The 22,490-nt window shown below is 33.5% G+C and overlaps 1 protein-coding gene across 2 annotated transcripts in view; it reads right to left on the bottom strand.

Moving 5' to 3' along the window:
• CSMD3 (CUB and Sushi multiple domains 3) overlaps positions 1-22,490 on the bottom strand; it is a 1,208,741-nt gene that overhangs the window by 136,751 nt on the left and 1,049,500 nt on the right. For both annotated transcript variants that reach the window (XM_032760296.2, XM_032760295.2), the window contains one exon: positions 21,485-21,589. In XM_032760296.2, coding sequence (XP_032616187.1) covers positions 21,485-21,589 — 105 coding nt within the window. The remainder of the gene's footprint in view (positions 1-21,484; positions 21,590-22,490) is intronic.

A 22,490-nucleotide genomic window follows, 5' to 3' on the forward strand; every position in this document is an offset into this window, starting at 1 on the left:
ATTCATACCCCAAACCTCAGCATCATGCAGTAAACCTACGTAATAAACGTACACACATATCCCCTGAATCTAAAATAAAAGTTGAAATTATGTTTTTTTAAAAAAGAGTTTATTTTTCAAAATAAACTAAAAACATAGTAAAAGTAAATGGTTTTCTGAAAGTGATTCATTGAAAGCCTTAACAAAATGTTTGCTTTTTTGCCAAAACATTTTTCAAATACGCAACTATTATTATTAAAAACTTTTCATCTTCATTAAAAGCCATTGTTTATTATTCATTTTGTTCTAATTTACATTTTCAAGCTAATCTAATGCATATTTAAATGGGTTAGAAAAAGAGGTCACCACTCCAGCAGCATTATACTGTATACATATGGATTTCATTTTTAAAAGCATTGAAAACTAAACCCTAAATAATGATAATGCTTTATATATATATATATTCCTTCATTCCTCTGCCAGATTATTTCTCTCTGATAGATATTCTTGTAGCACCACCCTCTACATTCTTTTTGGACACTTAACACAAACTGACAATAAATAAATAATTGTGCAATTAATTGTTCAATATTTATCTCTCCTCTGAGAATGAAAGCTCCAGAAGGGCCGTTAGAGCACAGTGTCTTGAGGAGGCACTCAATAAACATTACTTGTATGAATGAATGAATAATATAAGAAAGAGAATGTATCCCTATATCTAGATTATTTCTTAATAAATATTAATGCCTAATTATGCAAATGAAAGCTATCTAGTAACACAATGGTTAGAGTAGCTTAAATCATGCCACACTGGGTGACATTTAACAATAGAAAATGTCATAAAAGCAGTGACTTGATAGAGTTATGATTAGAATAGAAAGTCAGGCAGTAAAGATCAGGAGTAAAGTGGTCATTTGGGAATACATTTGAGGCAGTCTTGAATTAGATAAGGAGACGGGGTGTACATTGCAATCCCAATGCCCAGTGCCTTAGTTAGGTCTCCAAGCATGCATCATGTTCCATTCCTTTTTGTAGTATTGAATTTATGGACCTAGGAAAACTTGGTTACTACTAAATTGTGACCTAATTTTAAATGTTTAAGGGTTTACATCCTTCTTCTCCAACTAGATTTTGGAATCTAAGAAGAGATAGAAATTGCCTTCTCTGTGTATTAATCTTATTTAATACTCATTGATAAGCCTCACACATCAAATTCATCTGATTTCAGAGAGACTTTATCAGAAACTACTGAATACAAAAATAGTGAACTATGATATAAACATGTATGTCTTGTCTATACAATTTCACCTTCCTTTGGTACAATTTTAGTTTCTTGGGAGACCTGAACAGTAAATTTATTACTCTTCACCAGTAAGGTCATTCTTGCAGTCATTCTCACTGAGAAGGCCAAATTTTGTACACATTAATTTCTCTTCCTTTCTGATCAAATACTCTATTCAGGGTCATATATATATATAAACCTATCAAAATCCAGTAGTGATAGTTTCCTTCTCCAAGAAGAGAATAAATAAAACTATGTTAGTGAGGTAGCTGAATATTGAGATGCTCATTTTTAAACAAGATTTTACATAATATACATGAACAAAATAAAATGTTTGTGAAGGTGTTTTAACTTTTTAAAAAATGACACAAAACTATAAACTAGGTAAAAGCATTTTTGTAAGTTAAAACAAATTCTTATATGTACATAATCACAGAGATAAATAACCAAATGTAAATATGCCAAATAGTGGTGGTTGTAATTCTTGATTATAAGATTACTGGTGATTTGTATGTCGTTCCTTGTATTTTCCTGCATCTCCAAATTTTCTATAATAACATAAATTATTTTTTATATAATAAAATAACATAACCTAGATGAATTAGTACTAGCAGAAAATTTAAAAGTACAAGAACATATTCCCTTCTATTTTTCTAGATGATATTGAATTGGGCTAGCTAAGTTCATTTGAAGAGATCAATTAGCAACCGATTTGTGTTAGGGAAGAAAATAATGATATAATCAGATAAGTCATATGCTGATGGCTTCATTCATTTTTTTTGCAGCAGATTTTTTTTCATGTGCAGTAAAGAAAATGAAACAAAAATATATGAAAGTCCTACAGTTTGAATTTTGCAGCCATTTTTTAAATTTACACAAATAAATCTCCGAGTGGTTAAATATTAACTCTAAAATATCTTTGGGAATTATTTTTCACTTCTTTTTAAGTGACAAAACCAATAAGTTATTTGTAGGAATCAATAAGAGAATTTTTTTGTAGAAATGTTGAAAAGGCTTCTCTTCTGCTTAACCAAGGCTAGTCTCCTGCTTAACAAAAGATATCAAAACATTGAGTCATTGTAAGGTTCGTGAGTATAAGTTTTGTAAAATTATGCTGTTGGCAATCAAAGCTGCTCTCTGATTAAATATTTTTTAATTGGATTGATCAATTAATCTGTTGTTGTAGCCAAAAAAAAAAAGAAAAATCAGAAATGAATCCAGGAACAAATCCATACAAAAAATTGCGTACAGTTATCTCTGTCTGCTGTCAAATTATTGTAGGCAGTTACCCTGGCTGAAAATCTTAAATCCTTACTGCTTCACATTACCAATATTTATTTATAACCAAAACATATTATTTTCAATTCTGTTCACAAAGCAATCAATCAATCTGTACCAGAAATGTTGTTAATCATATCATATAAAGCTGGTAATTCTGAATGTGTGTGTGTGTAAATAAATGTGTGTGTATGTATATATATATATATATGTCCTAGTATTCCAAACTGATTTCAAATGAGTGATTAATGCATTGAGATAGGAAGACATGGAGGGGAAAATGTTTAATTACTGCTAAGACACCCAGTAACACTCTTTTGTTAAAGGAAAAACTAATTCATAAATTTGACATGACAACCTATGTATCGATTTATTGAAAATGGAGACCAAAAATATTGGTTTTGCATTTATGTGAGAAATAAACAAATGTTAAATCATGTGTTTTTGCACTAAAGGTGGTATTTAGTGATAGTAAAGATCTTTTTATTCTAAATATGTTGCACGTCTTTGATTTTCAACTTTTCTCTAAATTGTGGATACAAGACAACTATTATGTTTATGTTGATACTACCTTTAAGGGTTTTAAAAAGACATACCAAAATTATCATTTGACATTCCACATCTATCATTATAAAGATAAGAGTTCAAGAATAATGTAGACATTTGTGGTAATCCAAGGGTGAATCCAATATGAATTGGTGTGCTATTAATAGTTTGAAGACTTGTAGAAAACTGCTTTGGTAAACATGCAAATATTTTTCTGGCATAATGTACCTCAGAATCAATTGATTAATCTACTAAACAAATATTTTGTCAAATACCTAATCATGTAACAAGTAACTTGATGAATGTTTGTGGATAAACTTTTTTGGAAGCAATAATTCTATGATCACTGATGGGCAGCAATGCTTTGGGAACATGTAGCACAGGCTACATTAACATTTACCTTGATCCTTAATACTTTGTTTATTTACTTTACCTATGCTTACTGTAACTGATATTTAACTTAGAATTACTCTGTATAAGTAAATGAATACTCAGTAATACACACTACTTATCAAATTTTAGCCTATAGAATAATACTAAGTTAAATGAACAAAAAGTTAAATAGAATCACGACATGTAGGAATTATTCATTCATTCAATAAGCTGTTGGTGAGTACCTGTTGCATGCTCTGTATCATGTTACATTCCAGAAATGCAGAGATCAATCAACAACATAAGCAACCATGCTCTAAAGAGACTCTTGACAGAACAGGAGAGGAGGTTGATCTGACAGATGATTACAGTGTGGTGGAACAATTGCAATAAATGAAGGTCATCTTTTGTTTAATTAGATAATTATTCCATAGAAGTAACCCATATGACTACTGAAAAATAATGTATTTTACCAATTCATTATCCTGAGGGGGTAGTTGTGTATGACGTTCTGACGCAGAAAGTAACATATTAAACGAATGGAGTTCTTAGAGATTTTTCTCTTTTTTGGAAAGGAGGGAAGTGTTTTTCTCAAAAACACATTGTAGTGTTCTGTGGAAGGCACCAAGAAATGAAGCTGAAATGGAAGGCAGAATATAGACTGTGAACAGTCTTGAAGTCTTAACCAACACAGGTATTTGAACTTTATGTGTTTAATGCAGGGAGAATTCAGAGTTAGGACCACAACCTTTGGTGTGCATCCTGGCTCCTCTAGTTGCATGCTGGTTGGTTTGTTTTAAAGTCTGAGATGTTTTCTATGCCTCAGTTTCCTCACCTATAAAATGGGATGAGTAACTAGTGACTTCGTAGTCATATTGTGATACTTACAGAAGTGCATGCATAATACTTAGAGTAGTGCCAGGAATATTGGAAGTGCCTAACAAATGTTAACTATTGTTGAAGTGTTTTAGGCACTGAAGCGAGGATGTCCATTTGTATTTTAGATAAATAATTCTTAAAGTATACTTTTCTTCTTGTAACGAAGGGCATATTTCTGTTTAAGATCAAGAGATTTCACATGTGTGCTCTAGTACTATTAATATAAAAAATATATAAATATTTATATAAAGCACCACAAATTTAAGCATCCTGAGTCTTTCAACTGACTCAACATGAGAAGCTTCTTCTATATGCAGCTAAAAGATTATTACCTTCATGGCAAGAAAACCCTGGGTACCAGGACCAGTGTCCCTAGCTCATGATATAAGTAGAGAAATGTATGAAGACAAAAACACAATGTTTACAAAATTCAGAAACCTAGATTAGGCTAAAACCATCTCTAGGTCATCATCATAAATGGGTGAAAAATCAGTGAGATAATCAGGAAATAAAATATGATCAAAATAAAAGGAAGCAAACTGTGATAAATCTGTAAGGGCTTTATAGGGTTAAGAAGTGCAGTGTGTTTATAAAGATCAATTAGACTTATTTGCATGCAATGTATTCTGAGTTAATGGCAATTGAAATTAGAAATGACAAATACTAATAATTTAATTTGGGAAGAAGGTATTTCTACAATTAATATTTATTACATTTATGAATGTTGATGTGCATAAACTAGTTAAAACAAGAAAATTAGTGTAAGTAAAAATACAATTAATCTTAAAATCCCTGTTTTCCCCAAATAATCAATTATATAATTAGCTCAAGGGAGAAGACCATTTTTAGTGATTATAAAAGTAAACTCATCAAGACCTAATGCATTATCTCTTAAGCATATTGCTCGAGGATGGGAAGCAGTAAAAATAATAACAGTTGTGCTGAATCAAATCTTTTGCTATTTATAAGATAGAGTCAAATGGACAAATTTCTGGGCATTTATTATTTTGAGACTAATTTTATGCTTTTTACAACTACTATAAGGGATAGAAAGATGCTTTCAGATATTCCAATTTTTCCTATGATTTTACTGAAAATTATAATCATGAGTGTTCCTAGGGGTAGGGGAAGAGAAGATATATTCATTACGGTAACATGTACCTTTGCCTTCCTCAGGGACTACGTCCTGAGATTTCTGAAGACCTCTAAAGATCTTCAAAGGACCTTGAAAATACCATTACTTCATGCAGTCTTCTCTTTTAAAAATATGTATATTTTATAAGTTCAAAACGGAACTCTGCTCATTGATTTACAGATGCTGCAAGGTCCCTCTAGGATTTGCCATTAGTGAGATTTTAATGTGTGTCTCTACAAATTTAAAGAAATGAGATGGAAAGGACATATTCATATTACAATCAGGCAAACAATCTAATCCAAGACTATTAATGCTGAGGCTTCACTAAAATCCAAGTGGCAGGGCAACTGGAAAGTACGAGTTCTCTTAGTGGAAGCCTACCAACAATCAATATATTTAATGACATTCCATGTGTTAGGATCATTTTCCCTAGCAATAAAAATGATTATGCATGATATAAAATTACAAACAGGAGCAAATATATTTGAAAAAACAAACACAGCAGAAAGCAAAAATTGTCAGTTTAAGAATTGATTCCCATATTCCAGTGCTAATGTGGATCAGGAAAAAGAAAACTTGAACACTTCATGTGAGAAAAATTTGGGGTAAATTCTATGAATTCAGCACAGCTACATTTGTTCACAAGGCTATGCAACCAACATACATTCCTAATACAAGTAATGATGTAGCTTTATTTGGACTTATGATAACCTATATCATAAAATACCAAAATAGTAATCAGCCTCCACAAAATAATGTTTAAACTTCTCTCTAATGAATAGAGAGAAATGTGTCCACCAATATCTGGTAAGTTTGCCTCAATTTTCCTATGTCTCCCAAAGTTGCCAAGCAAATATATTTTCTTGAATTCTGCCTGCCTCCTTCCTCTTCAATATTCAATCCCCTTTATTATTAACAGAAAGCAAAATTGTCTCTTTTTCTCAACCTTTCCATTAATATCTGAAACTTATTTATATGTTAGGTAATTTTGGTGAGCACAAAATCAGTAGAAGACATCAAAGTTTAAGAAAAAACAATTAGAGTGAAGACACAAATTGAGAAATTTATACAAGGAGACTTCAAAAAGTTTGTAAAAATGCATATTATGAAAAAACTTAAGCATAGATTTCCTTTTTTTTTTTTACGAAATGGACTTCTACCATCTTCTTCTAACACGTTTGAATAGAATCTACTTTCAGGCACCAAGAAGGATAAGATACTAGTTTGAAAAAATTCCCCTATCAGAGCAACATGAATTTTGCAAAAATTACATGAAGAACAAACATCAAATTTATGGTGAGGTTTGGGTGGAAGAATGGTGAAATTCATTGATGCTTTACAAAAAGTGTATGGGAACAATGCACCCAAACAATCAGTAGTTTACAAATGGATAGCTCATTTTAAGAAGGAATGAGAGAAGAAGATGAAGCCTGCAAAAGCAGACCATTCATATCAATTTGTGAGGAAAAAAATCATCTCGTTTGTGCTCTAATTGAAGAGGATCAATGTTTAACAGAAGAAACAATAGCTAATTGCCTAGACATCTCAACTGATTCAGCTTACACAATTCCACTCAAGGGATGCCAAAACTTTTGTGCCCAGATCAGCTGCAGATGAGAACAAAGCTTTCAATTTCAAGGGAAATTTTAAACAAGTAGGATCAAGACCCTGAAGCATTTCTTTGAAGAAGAAGAAATAACAGGAGATGAAACATGGCTTTACCAGTACAATCCTGAAGACAAAGCACAACCAAAGCAATGGCTGCCAAAAGGTGGAAGTGGTTCAGTCAAAGCAAAAATAGACTGGTCAAGAGCAAAGGTCATGACAACAGTTTTTTGGGAAGTTCAAGGCATTCTGCTGGTTGACTTTCTGGAGAAACCAAGGAAAATACTGCTTACTATGAGAGAGTTTTGAGACAGTTAAATAAAGCTTTTGCAGGAAAGCTTCACCAGAGAGTCCTTTCTACCGCAACAATGCTCCTGCTCATTCCTCTCATCAAACAAGGGTAATTTTGAAAGTTTCAGTGGGAAATCATTAGGCATTCATGGTTTTTTGTTTTGTTTTGTTTTGAGATGGAGTTTTGCTCTTGTCACCCAGGCTGGAGTGCAATGGCACAATCTCGGCACACTGCAACTTCCGCCCCCGCCGGTTCAAGGGATTCTCTTGACTCAGCCTCCTGAGTAGTTGGGATTACAAGTGCACGCCAGTATGCCTGGCTAACTTTTGTATTTTTAGTAGAGATGGGGTTTCACCATGTTGGCCAGGTTCATCTTGACCTCCTGACCTCAGGTGATTCGCCTGCCTTGGCCTCCCAAAGTACTGGGATTACAGGTGTGAGCCACCACACCCAGCCAGGCATTCACCTTATAGTCCTGATTTGGCTCCTTTTGACTTCCTTTTATTTTGTAATCTTAAAAAATTCTTCATGGGGCACTCATTTTTCTTAAGTTAATAATGTAAAAAAGATGGCATTGACATGGTTAAATTCCCAGGACCCTCCTTAGAGATGGACAAAATGGCTGGTATCATTGCTTACAAAAGTGTCTTGAACTTGATAGAGCTTTGTGAGAAATAGAGTTCATATTTTTAAATTTATATTTTAATTCCATTTTTAATTCCTTTTTTATATAAATTCAATTTTTCTATAATTCGATTTTTCTCTAAACCTTTTGTAGTCCCTTCATATTTATTACCTTGCTTTGTATGTCTGTAACTTAGAAAAACTGCACCAATTCAATTTATTGGTGAAATATCTATAACCTCCAAAATAGTATAGTTTGAACAGCAAGACTATAAATATTTAAAATATATGTATATAATAAATGTGCTATCACATTACAATTTTTTCTTACTTTACAAGTAGCACCATATTCACCTTCCATACAAGCTTCACTCTTTGAAGAATACATCTGTATTGTCATTATCATTAGAAATTAGAAAATACTTTTGGTTCCTAGATTCCACTGAAACATATGAGATCCAATTACTACAGTTAAATAAAAGCACTTATGCTGACCTTCATATAATTAAATCAATACCTAGATGCTGAAAACAAAAAAGTCTAGGGAGTTGAAAGGCCAGCTCTCCAAATAATTAAAGCAAAATTGTTATCATGTAAGAAGGGATATTATCTAAAGTGAAAAACAAAACAGAAGACCAGAAACCTGAGAATCATCCTCTACTCCTTTTTCTCTCTCATCCCCAACATCTAATTGGCCATAAAGCTTTTCAATTATATCTTATTAGTATCTCTTGAATTTGCTGCCATTTCATCTACACAACCACAACTACTGCCTTCAGAGTTTCCCTTGTGAACCAATGGAACAGCCTCTTAAATTTCTTTCCTTGGGCTTATTCTTACCATGTAATGCATACTTCACTTTCCAAAATAAAAAGGCCTCTTTAAAATTCAAAACTTATCTTACTCTAAAAATCCAAGTCCTTCAATGAGGCTACTCTTTCTCCAAGAAAAACGCCTATGCCACATTTTAAATCTATACCATTTGACTACTCCAGCTATGTGGGTTTATCTCATCAGCTATAAAGGGTAGCATTTATTAAGGGTTTACTATATACCTGGCACTGCAATAAGCACTTCATTTATTTAATTATAAAGCAATCTTTCAAATTAGAACTATGTATTATGGGTGAGATAACTTGGTTTTTAGGGAACCTCAAAAATTTTCTGAGTGTCACATGGCCATCAAATGGCAGTGTCAAGATAGAAACCTGAGTCTGACTTCAGAGTAAATGCTCTTATATCTATCTCCATTTCAGGAGGTCCCTTCAAATGCCAAGCCATTTTCATATCTATCTTTAAATTGTTATTTGCCAGGCCAGAATGAATTCTTTTGACTTTTGATGAGGTTTTCCCTGACTCTATCACCAGTAACCCCTAATACATATGATCTCCACCTTCTCTGTTCATCACCTAAATTATACAAGATATTTTCATATTTTGGCCTTTGTGAGAGTCACCTTGGGACCTTGGTAAAAATGCAAATACTTGAGTGAATCTCAGATAAACTGACTTGACATTCTGGGTTGGCAGCCTTGTCATCTGGAGTTTCTAAAAGACTTCAAGATGATTGCAATGCACAATTATCTGACAAGTACTGACTTACATAAACATATTAATAGTGCTTACAGCATTTTGCAATTACTATACTTGTTTGCATGTCCTTACTCTTAATTAGTCTAAAAATATTTTAGGGCTAGATGTTACACAAATTTGCAGCACCTCCATCTAGAAAATGTACCTTGCATTTAACAAGCACTCAATAAATACTTGATGAATAAATGAACGGGTTTGTTCTCAGATTTGAAAAGCAACATGAAGATGAAAAATTATGAGAGGAGGTTATAAGTAGGGATATAATACAGTGATTAGGACTAATTGCTTTGGAATAAAATTATCTGAGGTCTACTCTACTACTTACTAACTTAAAAGTACCTAAGCTCTGAGATTATTTTCTATACTTTTCCATTTGTAAAATAGGGTTAAAAATGTATCTGCCTCATGGTAATTTAAAAAAATTAAATAAAAATACCTCTATGAAACATTTAGCAATGTGCTTGACATATACTGAGTACGTGAAAATGTTAGCTTTTAAAACACATAATAATAATAGCATAATGTTGTATAACCTTCATTATTATAATTATAATAATGACAGTGGAGGTATTATTAGCTAGTATCGAAGAATCTAAGCAGTCATTCAAATGCTTACAGTTCATAACACTCTGATACAAATGGCTATTTACAATGTGGATCTACCACACTTTGAAGGTAGTCATAGACAAGTCAATGTGAGCCTCAAATATTGGTTCTTATGATATTATTAAATAGTTTTCTTTGCTTTTATTATTTTAAAAGGAAAAATAAATGAAAGAATTTAACTCAGCTATATAGAAAACTTTATTTAAAAATATAAACGTTTAGATTTGTTTAATGCTTGAAAAGAATAAAAAATTTACAAAAACCCAAAAGCAAGATTTTTCTTCCTCTAAAAAAATACAATTTTTGAAATTCAGTTCCCCTTCTTTAATAAGCAATTAACAAAAGAACATATTACAAACTAGCACATTTGGTGCAACTAGCTTGTTAGAAGTCAGGTATTTGGTGACCATCAATAATAGAATGGATAAAGAAAATGTAACACATATACACCATGGAATACTATGCAGTCATAAAAAAGAATGAGTTCATGTCCTTTGTAGGGACATGGATGAAGCTAGAAACCATCATCCTCAGCAAACTAACACAGGAACAGAAAACAAAACACCACATGTTCTCACACATAAGTGGGAGCTGAACAACGAGAACACATGGACACAGGGAGGGGAACATCACATACTAGGGCCTGTTGGGAGTTGGTGTGCAAGGGGAGGGAGAGCATTAGGACAAATACCTAATGCATGTGGGGCTTAAAACTTAGATTACAGGTTGATAGGTGCAGCAAACCATCATAGCACATGTATACCTATGTAACAAACCTGCACGTTCTGCACATGTATTCCAGAACTTAAAGTAAAAGAAAAACTAAAAATAAATAAAAATTAAATAAATGAATCACAATTTGCTATTAGAAGAAGAAAGAAGAAAGAGGAAGAAGAAGAACAAGAAGGAGAAGGAGAAGGAGGAGGAGGAGGAGGAGGAGGAGGAGAAGAAGAAGAAGAAGAAGAAGAAGAAGAAGAAGAAGAAGAAGAAGAAGAAGAAGAAGAAGAAGAAGAAGAAGAAGAAGAAGAAGAAGAAGAAGAAGAAGAAAAGAAGAAATGTATTTGTGTACTGAGTGATAATAGCCAAGGCATAGTCCATAGTCATACAAAGTGATCATCTTCCTCAGATAAACATAATCATTGTTTTGTTTTGTTTTTCACTTTTCCAGCAAATATTCATTGAGGACATAAAAACAGCAACACATTATCTTGTGTCTTATTGGAAATAAATAATGCGTAACAGACTACCCAAAAGTAGTTTAATATTCACGCAGAGAGATAATTCAAGAATGCTAATTACAGTTATTACCTAAGCATTAGAACTGCAGAACATGGTAATACCTTGTAAATCAGAGCATGTCATTCCTCTGCTCAAATCTCCCTAATGATTTCCATTTCAATTAGAGGAAAAATAAAGTCCTTACAATGGCTTATAAGCCCTACTTACTTTTCCTCTCTCATTTAATTTCCTACTACCTCACTTTTTTGTTCTTCATACTTCTGTTTTGTGGTATTTGCTCTAGCTGTTCCCTAAAACAATATCTTCACTTACCAGTAAGGCTTATTCCTGCACCACCTTCCACTACTTGCTCAAATGTCACAGTCTCCATAAGGTCTGCCCTGACCACCATAACATCCCTCTTTTTATCCCTAGCACTCCTGATCCCTAAACTCTCCATTTTTTTTCTATGACACATCATTTTCTAAAATGTTATATAGATTACTCCTTTATTATATTTTCACCTTTTATCTGTCTTCACCTGACAGAATGTAAAATCCAAGGGGGCAAAAGTATATTGCCTCTTTGGTTGACTCATGGGAACAATGCCTGACACACAGAGTTCAGTAAATATTTGTTGAATGAATGAAGATATATGCATTGAGACAGGTAAAAAGGAAATGATACCAGAATTCAGAGAAGGAAGAGACCACTTCTGGGCTGGGTTGATTTGATCAATGAAGTTAAAATTTAGGGTAGAAAAGGAGGAAGGATGGAGAAGACGCTCAGAAGACATGCAGCTGCCCAGATTTCCCCTGGCCTCCTACTGGGGATCTCACTGCTGTTCTCCAGCCCATGGGAGGAAGTGGGCGGAGGTGAGGGCCTAGCCCACATGGATACAGGGCACACACTGCTGGGCAGAGAAATGGCTGTACATATACTGCTCCTCTGAAGCAAGATTCCTTGCTGGTCTCCTTCTCTTTTTCTCCTTAAAATATTGTTAGCATGCAGAGATCATTGATTTCCTTTGAAACAATTCCCATACAGGATATAACATCTCAAACAGCTCCTCAGCCCTTGGCAATACTTGTGTGCAGGTGTTTCATGAGAAGCAGCACATAAGTGAGAACCAATGAGTACTGGGGAGTGGCACAAGGAGCCTGTGGCACCGAGCACTGTGGCATCCCCTACACTCCAGGAATTACACTCCCTCCTAAATGTCTCCCCCAGCTCCCTGCTAACCTGACTTCCAGCCCCCAGTCTTAAGTAAAATAGGAATTGTTTTCTCTCTTATTACATCTGTGATGTGTAAGATAAAAACAAATGACAAAGGCTGGGCACGGTGGGTCACACCTGTAATCCCAGGACTTTGGGAGGCCGAGGCGGGCGTATTACGAGGTCAGGAGTTCGAGACCAGCCTGACCGACATGGTGAAACCCTGTCTCTACTAAAAATACAAAAATTAGCCGGGCATGGTGGCGCGTGCCTGTAATCCCAGCTACTCAGAAGGCTGAGGCAGAAGATTCACTTGAACCCTAGAGGTGGTGGTTGCAGTGAGCTGAGATCACACACCATTGCACTCCAGCCTGGGCGACAGAGTGAGACTCCATCTCAAAAAAAAACAACAAAAAACAAAAACCAAAAAATAAAACAAAACAAAAATACACACACACTCACAAATGACAGTCCCAAAGACAAATTAATCTGCAGTGAACAAGGTGGAAGAAAGGAAGAATGAGGACTACCTGATAACAAAATACAAAAACAAACACAGGCTAAAACAAACAACTTGAACACTGATGGAGTTGAATTAAAAGTTCACAAATAAAAATAATCCATACACACACACATATGCACACACACACAATTCAGAGTTAAGAGTCTTATAGCTAGAAAAAAAGAAGAGAAGTAGAGCATGTCAAGTGGAGGAAATGAATCATGAAAGGAGTAGAGAGAGGAAAAGCATGTTACATCTAAAAACAAATGCTTAATTTGATTAAGTGGGGCAATATTACAAAATTCATGTGTGAAAAATGAAACATTAAGAAATCAGTGTTGGAATAAGAGGCTAAAGAATGTTGCCTTTATTTAGTAGATAGGAAGGTAATGATATGGAATGACCAAATATCTGGAAATATTAGTAAGACCAAGGTGTAGAAAGGGTTGAGTGGAAGGAACAATAGGTTTGTCTGATATAAATGATAGTGATAATAGTAATACTAAAGATCAGGCATTCTAAAGTTAAAATGCCATTATCTCAGGTTCAAGAAGGAAAAGATAACTATAATGATAAAAATCAGCCTATCTGGCCGGGCGCAGTGGCTCATGCCTGTAACCTTAGCACTTTGGGAGGCCTAGGAGGGCGGATTGCCTGAGCACAGGAGTTCGAGACCAGAGTGAGCAACATGGTGAAACCCCCATCTCTAGTAAAATACAAAAAATTTGCTGGGCATGGCAGTGTGACATGTAGTCCCAGCTACTCGGGAGGCTGAGGCAGGAGAATTGCTTGACTCCAAGAGGCGGAGCTTGCAGTGAGCTGAGATAGTGCCATTGCACTCCAGCCTGGGCAACAGAGCGAGACTATGTCTCCAAAAATAGAAAAAAAAAAAGATAAATAAATAAATAAATATAAATCAGCCTATCCGCCAGCATTTACCTTTTAAGTAAATAAAAAGCAGGGTATATCTGTGTAGTAACTCTGCCACCAGAAAATATATATATATATATATATATTTTTTTTTTTTTTTTTTTTTCTGAAAACCTCATGAGTAGAAAAATCAGATGGCAAAAACATTCACTTGCTGGGAGGAATCTCAGCCAAATTTCCATTTACTAAGTAAGAACACCTGCCATGTTTCCTGAAACCTTCACTATTTAAAATACTCCTTTAGGAATATAGTAAGTCTACTTTCTTGGATGAAAAAAATAAACACTATCCTTTTTTATAGAAAACCTTAAAGTGTTCTGCATCTGTTGCTGGTATTCATAGTGTGATTAAAGACTGTGATTTTCCCCATTGTGATTCTTCCCTTATGTTACCCAGTGGGCAGAACTTTAATCTTAGAGACTGTCACAAATGAAATACCCAAAGATGTGCAGTGACATAGGTGTCTCCTTGATAGAAAAAAGTTAATATGCCCACCCTGTTTACACACACACACCACTCACACGCAATATCATTTTTTCCCAGTACCCAGTTGTTTAAGTATTTTGCTTATCTCAAGTACCAAAAATTAGGTTTGTTTTTTTTTTAAAAAAAAATCCATTTAGTCCTTATTTACATGCATTAAAAAACACAGTTTTCTCTTCCAGAGGCTGTATATCTCAACCAGTATTTTGAGGCGCCTCAAAATACATAAGGAGTTCTTCAAAATTTCCATATCTAGTTATTAAAATCTGCCTTCACAAATGAACAGATTCTTGAATTATCACAAAATAGATGTTTCTCTATTAAGAGAAGCCTACCTTTTCTGAAACTTGACAGAAATTAAGATGCCTTTTTCATAAGCAAAATAGATTATTTGGGGGGAAAAAATCGATGGTTCCTGGGTAGAGGGCACTGTATTCTCTGGAGTTTCTGGGAGTAATAGTCTCCGGTGTGCAATTGAGGGAATAGTCAGCCTTTCTGATTGCCCTGCTGGATATTGTTCTAAACCACAGCTGCTCTATGTAGCACTTGATCCACCAAACACATCTTAACTGTTATTCAATCTGTTCTTAACAATGCAGCCAAAAATGCTGCCATGGCTTGTTTTATACGTTTGTCCTTAAAGACCAGGGCAGAATTTATTGGTATTTTTAATTCTGTAAAGCAATACTTAATCTTTAAATTTTCTTGTTCGATCTTCCACCATTCTCCTGAATTTAAACTCAATACTTAGCAAATATTATGTTAATGTCCTTACTGATTAGACAATAGATTTGCAAACAAGAAACATATTCTAAAATTTTAAAAATTAATTAAAAGAGTGTTAGTTATCCTTTGGCACAGATTTCCCCACTGTCAACAAAATGTATCTTTTTCTCATCGCTCTTTATCAGTCCCTCTCCCCTATTACCTCTCTTTTTCCATATCCTGTAACTCTCTTTTCACATCTATTTCTCTGTATCCTTTCAGTTTTCTATTTATAATTATAATTTTAATTTAGGGCCACTGACTTTGTTTAAAAATAGGACCTGCAACTGTAGTATTTTTATGTGACCAATGTAGTCAACCGTACCATTTAGTAAGGTATTTATTAAATTTCTTCAAAAAAGAAAGGTCTTCGTCTACATGGAGAGTTAACTTCTGCTAAATTATGATTTGATAAAATTATTATTTTTCTATACCTTTAAAGGCTTTTTGTAGTGCTGGTATTTTTAATTATATTTACTTTAATTCAGGAAGTTTTCAAATAATAATGTTCCAATTAAAAGGAAGCATTCAGCAAACGCTTTGATGTCTTAGTTAAGGCCTATCAACACAATGCTTTAAAAAGTTGATGATTATAATATCGTCTTCTAATAGGTTGCCACCTTGAGGTTTTTGAAAAATACAGTTAACACATTTCATAGATTGCAAAAATATCCTGCTCTATGTTTTGTTTGTTCATTTTTCTCTTAGGTGAAGAATCTAGATAGCTAATGATTCTTAAAAAGTGTCTAGGGATCATTTTGAACCCAAAGCATCGCTTTGCGAACACTTAGATTATGTGAATTCAAACTAACAGATTAAACGTCATTCACTTTGAATAGCCTCTGGACCATTAGGAGAGTTGGTAGTGTTATTATTTAAGGCAACTGCACATAAAACACACCAATGCATCATTTGTTCTTATGCTCATTCATTACCAATAGTAAATTCTTTCTTACATTTTTTAGTTTGATTCAGATAATTAATTTAGAGGACAGTGGCTTTCTTTGATTGCTTGTTTTATAGAAATAACAAGTTGTAACTTAATTGGGTAAACAGTCACAAATACAGTACAGGGAAAAACATATTCCATGTAATAAAGTTTTCACTCAATTAGAAAGGAGATTTGTCTCATTCATCTCCCAATTCCCCTAGAGTTCTAAGCAGAGTGTGTTCACATAGGCACTCAACATTACTTTCTACATTAAAGATCATGATTTAAAATGCTTAAATTATAACTAGTATGTCTTTCCTGTCAAAGATGTTGGTTTCCAAGACCCAAAATTGTGTGACTAGTTACTGATTTCCCTTAGGAGGAGCAGTCAAACTTGCAATTCTCTGTTATAAAAGTCAAGATACTATGTATTATTAGCACCTATTATGTGTTAATTAGGATATAGCTCAATTTATCTCATTTATTAAAAATAAGAATTTCTAACCAAAAGAACAGTTTAAAAAATATTATATATAACTATATCATCTTGTTAAATATTAATGATCATATATTATCTTATACAAATAAAGAATTTTTGCATTCAGCAATATATTTTAGAAATGTAAAAGTTGTACACGAGTCTTTTTAAAGCTTCATCAATTTACTTGTGGTTTATGACAATTTAATGGTCTGTATTACGAATAACTATCAAAACACATGCTGCTATTGACCTGCGGCACCTATAACAAAGTCAAATTTATCATTATGACATCCTATACCTTTCAGGAGTAGTCATGCCTATATAAGGAGCCTTAGTTACCCTCAAATCTTACGTACCAACCCTACTGAAAGTTTGAATTTTTCCTAATGTGGCATATTTCATAGCTCTGTCTGAACATGAAGTTTCCTCTGCTGAATCTCTCCACCCCTTCTTGCTTAACTGTAAAACTCCTACTTATTGTTTAAGACTCACCCCAAGTGTCACCTCCTGTTGGAAGTATTCCCTGAATTTCCTAAATGGAGCTGATTATTTATTGCTTTTGGGTGATCTACCACAAATATATCTATTACTGTATTGAAAGCAGTGTAATATTGCTTTATCTCTCTGAATCTTCTACTAGACTCTTCAAAGAAAGATACTGTGACATGTCTATCTTCACATTTTCTATGTCAAGCATAGTGCCTGACATATGGTAGGTGTTCAAAATATTTGCTGGTTGAACAAAGAATGAATGAATAAATTTTGTTTTATGGATTTGACATGTATTTGCATTACAGTAATACATTTATTGTATCTGAAGTTAGCAATAACTGAAAAGTAAACTTCATTATAAAACCCAAAACATGTAAAAAATCAATTAACTATATTTACTTAGCACATTCTTATCAATTGCAGCTGCTGTTCGCTCCCACTGAGTTTCACGTCAATCAAAGCTTCCAGTTTAGGTAATGGTGTTTCAGTGAGGAACTAAGTGACCCGAATGAGGTGATGTTGAGGAGCTAATATTCAGTGGGATACCTTCAGGAAGCAGAAGCCAGCAGAATTACAAAACATATGCACACCTAGGTTCTAAACCCCATTATGGACACCAGCATTAGTGTAGGTATACTAATGTTAATGACACATATACCAATATTACATGTTCATTATCTTCTACCTCTAGGTGCTATGTCCATTCATTCATTTATTCATTCAACAAGTATATTTTAAATGTTTGGTAAGTTTCAGGATCTAGACTCAGTGTTAAAGACACAAAAACACTCTAAAAGGACATGGTAAAGTGCTATGAAAGATTTTGTCTTCTGGAGCTTGCATTTTAAGTAGAGAGTAAGAAAAACCAGTTACCCAAACACTCACCTAATTACATTTGTGATAATTTTATGTATGAAATGACACAATGTTTCATCTAGGTGTTTAATAGGGGAACTAATCTATTTTTATGATGAAAAGTTTTGCAGGAATTTGGGAGATGAATGTACACTTTATATGTCAAGAGTAGCCACTTTAATTCCAGTTTTAAAATTTCTACAGGATCTAGTTCCTTTTTCACAATTTAAAAACACTTATAATAAAAAAGTAGGCATTACAATTCATGCCACAGAAGTTAAAAGAATAAGAGATTACTATGAACAATTACACACCGAAAAATTGAATAACCCAGAAAAATGAAAAAATTCTTAGAAATATAAAAGTTAACAAGACTAAATTTTAAGGACACAGAAAATCTACATGGACCCGTAACTAATAAAAAGATTGAATCAGTTAACAAAATCCTCCCAACAAAGAAAGGCGCAGCACCAGATGGCTACACTGGTGAATTCTACCTTATACTTAAAGAATTAACATCAATCTTTCTCAAACTCTTCCAAAAAAATTTAAGAGGGGAAAACATGTCCAAACCTGTTTATTGCAGTCAGCCCTGCCCTAATACCAAAGCCAAAGACACCCAAGAAAAGAAAACTATAATCCAATATCCCTTCTGAACATGGATGCAAAAATCCTCAACAACATGATCGTAAGCCAAATCTAGTAGCATGTTTTTAAAAAATCATATACCACGACTAAGAAGAATTTATTCCTGGGATGCAACAATGCTCAAATGTATAGAAATCAATAAATGTGATACATTACATTAACAGAGTGAAGAATACAAGGCACATGATTGGATCAATGAATGCAAAAAAAAGTATTTAAATGTATTTGACACCATTTCATTATTAAAAACTCTCAAAAAACTAGGTGTATAAGAAATTTACCTCAACATAATAAAGACCATATATGAAAAGCCCGTAACTAACATCATACTCAATGGTTAAAAAAAAAAAAAAAAAAAAAAACTTTTTCTTTATAATCAGGAACAAGGTAAGGATATCCACTCTCTCCACTTCTAATCAAAATACTACCGGAAGTCCTAGCCAGAGGAATTAGGCAAGAAATAGAAATAAAAGGCATCCAAGTCAAAAAGGAAGAATTAGAATTGTCCCTGTCTGCAGATGATAAAATCCTAAATGCGGAACAACATAAAGACTCCATGGACCACACTGAGATGTCATCTTGCCCCAGTTAAAGTGGATATTATTAAACAAACAAAAAAAAAATGTGGAGGAAAGAGAACTCTTATACATTGTTGGTGGGAATATAAATTAGTCAAGGCATTATAAACAACAGTAGGGAGGTTTCATTAAAAAAAAAAAAAAAAACGAAAATAGAACTATATAAAATCCAGCAACCCCACTGCAGGCTATATATCCAAAAGAAAGAAAATCAGTATATCAAAGAGATACCTGCACTCCCATGTTTATTGCAGCAGTATTTGCAATAGCGAAGACATGGAATCAACCTGTGTCCATCAATGGATGAATGGATAAGGAAAATGTGGTATACATGACAATGGAGTACTATTCATCCATAAAATTGAAATCCTGTTATTTGCAGCAACATGAGTGGAACTAGAGGATATTAAGTGAAATGAGCCAGGCATAGAAAATGGATATTGCATATTCTCACGCATATGTGGAAGCTACAAAAGTTGATCTCATGGAGGTAGAGAATAGAATGATGGTTAGCAGAGGCTGACTTGGAAGGCAGGGATGAAGAGAGGTTGCATTAATGGGTTCAAAAATACAGTTAGATAGAAATAATAAATTCTGATGTTTGATAAGCAGGGTGACTAGAGTTAATGGTAATTTATTGTATACTTTAAAATAATGAGAAGAAAGATTTGAAATGTTCCCAACATAAATAAATGGTAAATGATTGAGGTTATGAATGATAATCCAATTACCCTGATTTAATCACTACGCATTGTATATATGTACAAAAATATCACATGTATCCCAGAAATATGAATAATTATTATGTATCAGTAATGTTGAGGAGATTCCATTAAAAAAACTGTTAGAACTAATAAATGAATCAGTAAAGTTGCAAGATATAAAATTAACATACAAAGAATCAGTTGCATTTCTATATACTAAAAATAAACTATCCTATAAGGAAATTAAGGAAATAATACCATTTACAATAGCATGAAAAATAATAAAATACTTTAGAATAAACTTAACCAAGGAGGTGAAAGACTTGCACTCTAAAAACTACAAAATAGTAGGTGGGACGTGGTGGCTCACACCTGTAATCCCAAAACTTTGGGAGGCCGAGGTGGGTGGATCACCTGATGTCAGGAGTTCGAGACCAGTCTGACCAACATGGTGAAACCCCGTCTCTACTAAAAATATAAAATTAGCTGGGCGTGGTGTCGGGCTCAAGTAATCCCAGCTACTTGGGAGGCTGAGGCAAAAGAATTGCTTGAACCCAGGAGGCAGAGGTTGCAGTGAGTCAAGATCATGCCAATCCATTCTAGCCTAGGCAACAAGAGCGGAACTCTGTCTCAAACAAAAACCAAAAAACGGCGAAAAACTACAAAATAGTGATGAGAAAAAATACAGAAGACACAAATAAATAGAAATACATCCCATTTTATGGATTGGAATATTTAATAATGTTAAAATGTCCATACTACACAAAGCAACCTACAGATTCAACTTGATGCTTATCAAGATCTGTGACATGTTTTTCCAAAAATAAAAAAGTATTAAGGTGCATATGGAACCACAAAAGATCTTGAGCAGCCAAAGAATTCTGGAGCAAGAAGAACAAAAGTGTTGGGGTCACACTTCTTGATTATATATTATAAAGATACAGTTACCAAGACAATGTAGTACTGGATAAAAACAGATATACAGACCAAAGGACCTCCAGATGAAACTGGAGGACATTACACAGTAAAATAAACCAATCACAGGAGGATAAGTACTTCATGATTCCACTTCCATGGGAAATCTAAAATAGTCAGACCCAAAATGGAGTAGAATGGTGCTTGTCAGGGGATAGGGAGAGGGGGAAATGAAGAGCTGTGGTTCAATGGGTATTAAGTTTTAGAGATCTGTTGCATAATATTGGACTTATAGTTAATACAATATTGCACACTTAAACATTTGTTGACAGGGTAGATTTCACATTAATTATTCTTACTCAACAACAAAAAAAACCTTGTAAATTCTTGTGAAAACATTAAAACTTTATCCATATAATTTTGTAATTGAATTGAAGTAATACTTCAAACTTTTAAGAAAGTAAGACAATGTTTTCTTTGAGAAAGTTGCTATAATATATACATATTAACAAAAATATTTTAATTAATATAAACTTGTTCTTAACCTTTTTGAATAGCACATGATATTATTTTTACCTGTGTATTCAAGATGAAATCCTGCAGCAGAAACACTGATGTCTGATTGAAAATTTAGATACAGATTATTAGACGTACTATTCAAAAGATGGGGTATTGTTGTTCCTGAAATGATATATGAGAAGGCAACTCAATGACCACATAATAAGTACTATAATAAAATTAAGTAAGTTTACTAATCAGCCAATAGATTACCACTAAAAATATGCACTAATCAAGTTGTTTTTCAAAAAAAAATTAATAGAAATATTTTTCTCACAACCCTCTTTCAATATACTGTTCCTGTTTCCAAGAAGACAGACCACTTGAGATGGGTTTAGATTGCTTCCTAAAAATAGGTAGGAGCAAAAAGGGCTGGTGAAAGTTAAAGCTATACGTTTGACATGTTCACTGGAAATACATGTTGAATTTCATGTGGATTTCAGTATTCCATGCATGGGCTAATAATAAACAATAAATACATATATATGTAAAGTTATATTTTGTTAGAAACATGAATGTTTGCAATGATTGCTTTCAAAGAGATTATTACTGTGTATTCTCTCTGTTTTCCAATGTGTTTTTTTGAAGACTGTGTTATACCAGAGGCTTCTGATTATCAAAGTGATAATCAGTTTTAACTGCCTGTATGTACCAGATTTGTGAACTAATTAAAAAGAAACACAAAATATGAATAAAACACAGTTTGCAAACTAAAAAGGAATGAATAATAAGCTTAATTTTGAACTTTGCAAAGTAAAAACTTTGTATGAGTCAGATAATATAGTCATTGATTTCCTTTTAATAATGAATTAAAGTTAGACAGCTAGATAGATACATTATTCTATACCAGGTCAAGTGCCTTAATGTTTCTTATACCCTGACAGCAAAGCTGGTAGTCAGCTTTTAAAAAAATTCCAATTATGAACTACTGTTACTCTTGTCTTTCAGCAAATGCATTATAATGATGTTTTTCTGGACTTCTGAAGGAGATCAAATTTATTTTATTAAGTTATTGAGCTTGAAA

Source organism: Hylobates moloch, unplaced genomic scaffold (assembly GCF_009828535.3).
Source record: "Hylobates moloch isolate HMO894 unplaced genomic scaffold, HMol_V3 SCAFFOLD_9, whole genome shotgun sequence".
NCBI lineage: Eukaryota > Metazoa > Chordata > Mammalia > Primates > Hylobatidae > Hylobates > Hylobates moloch.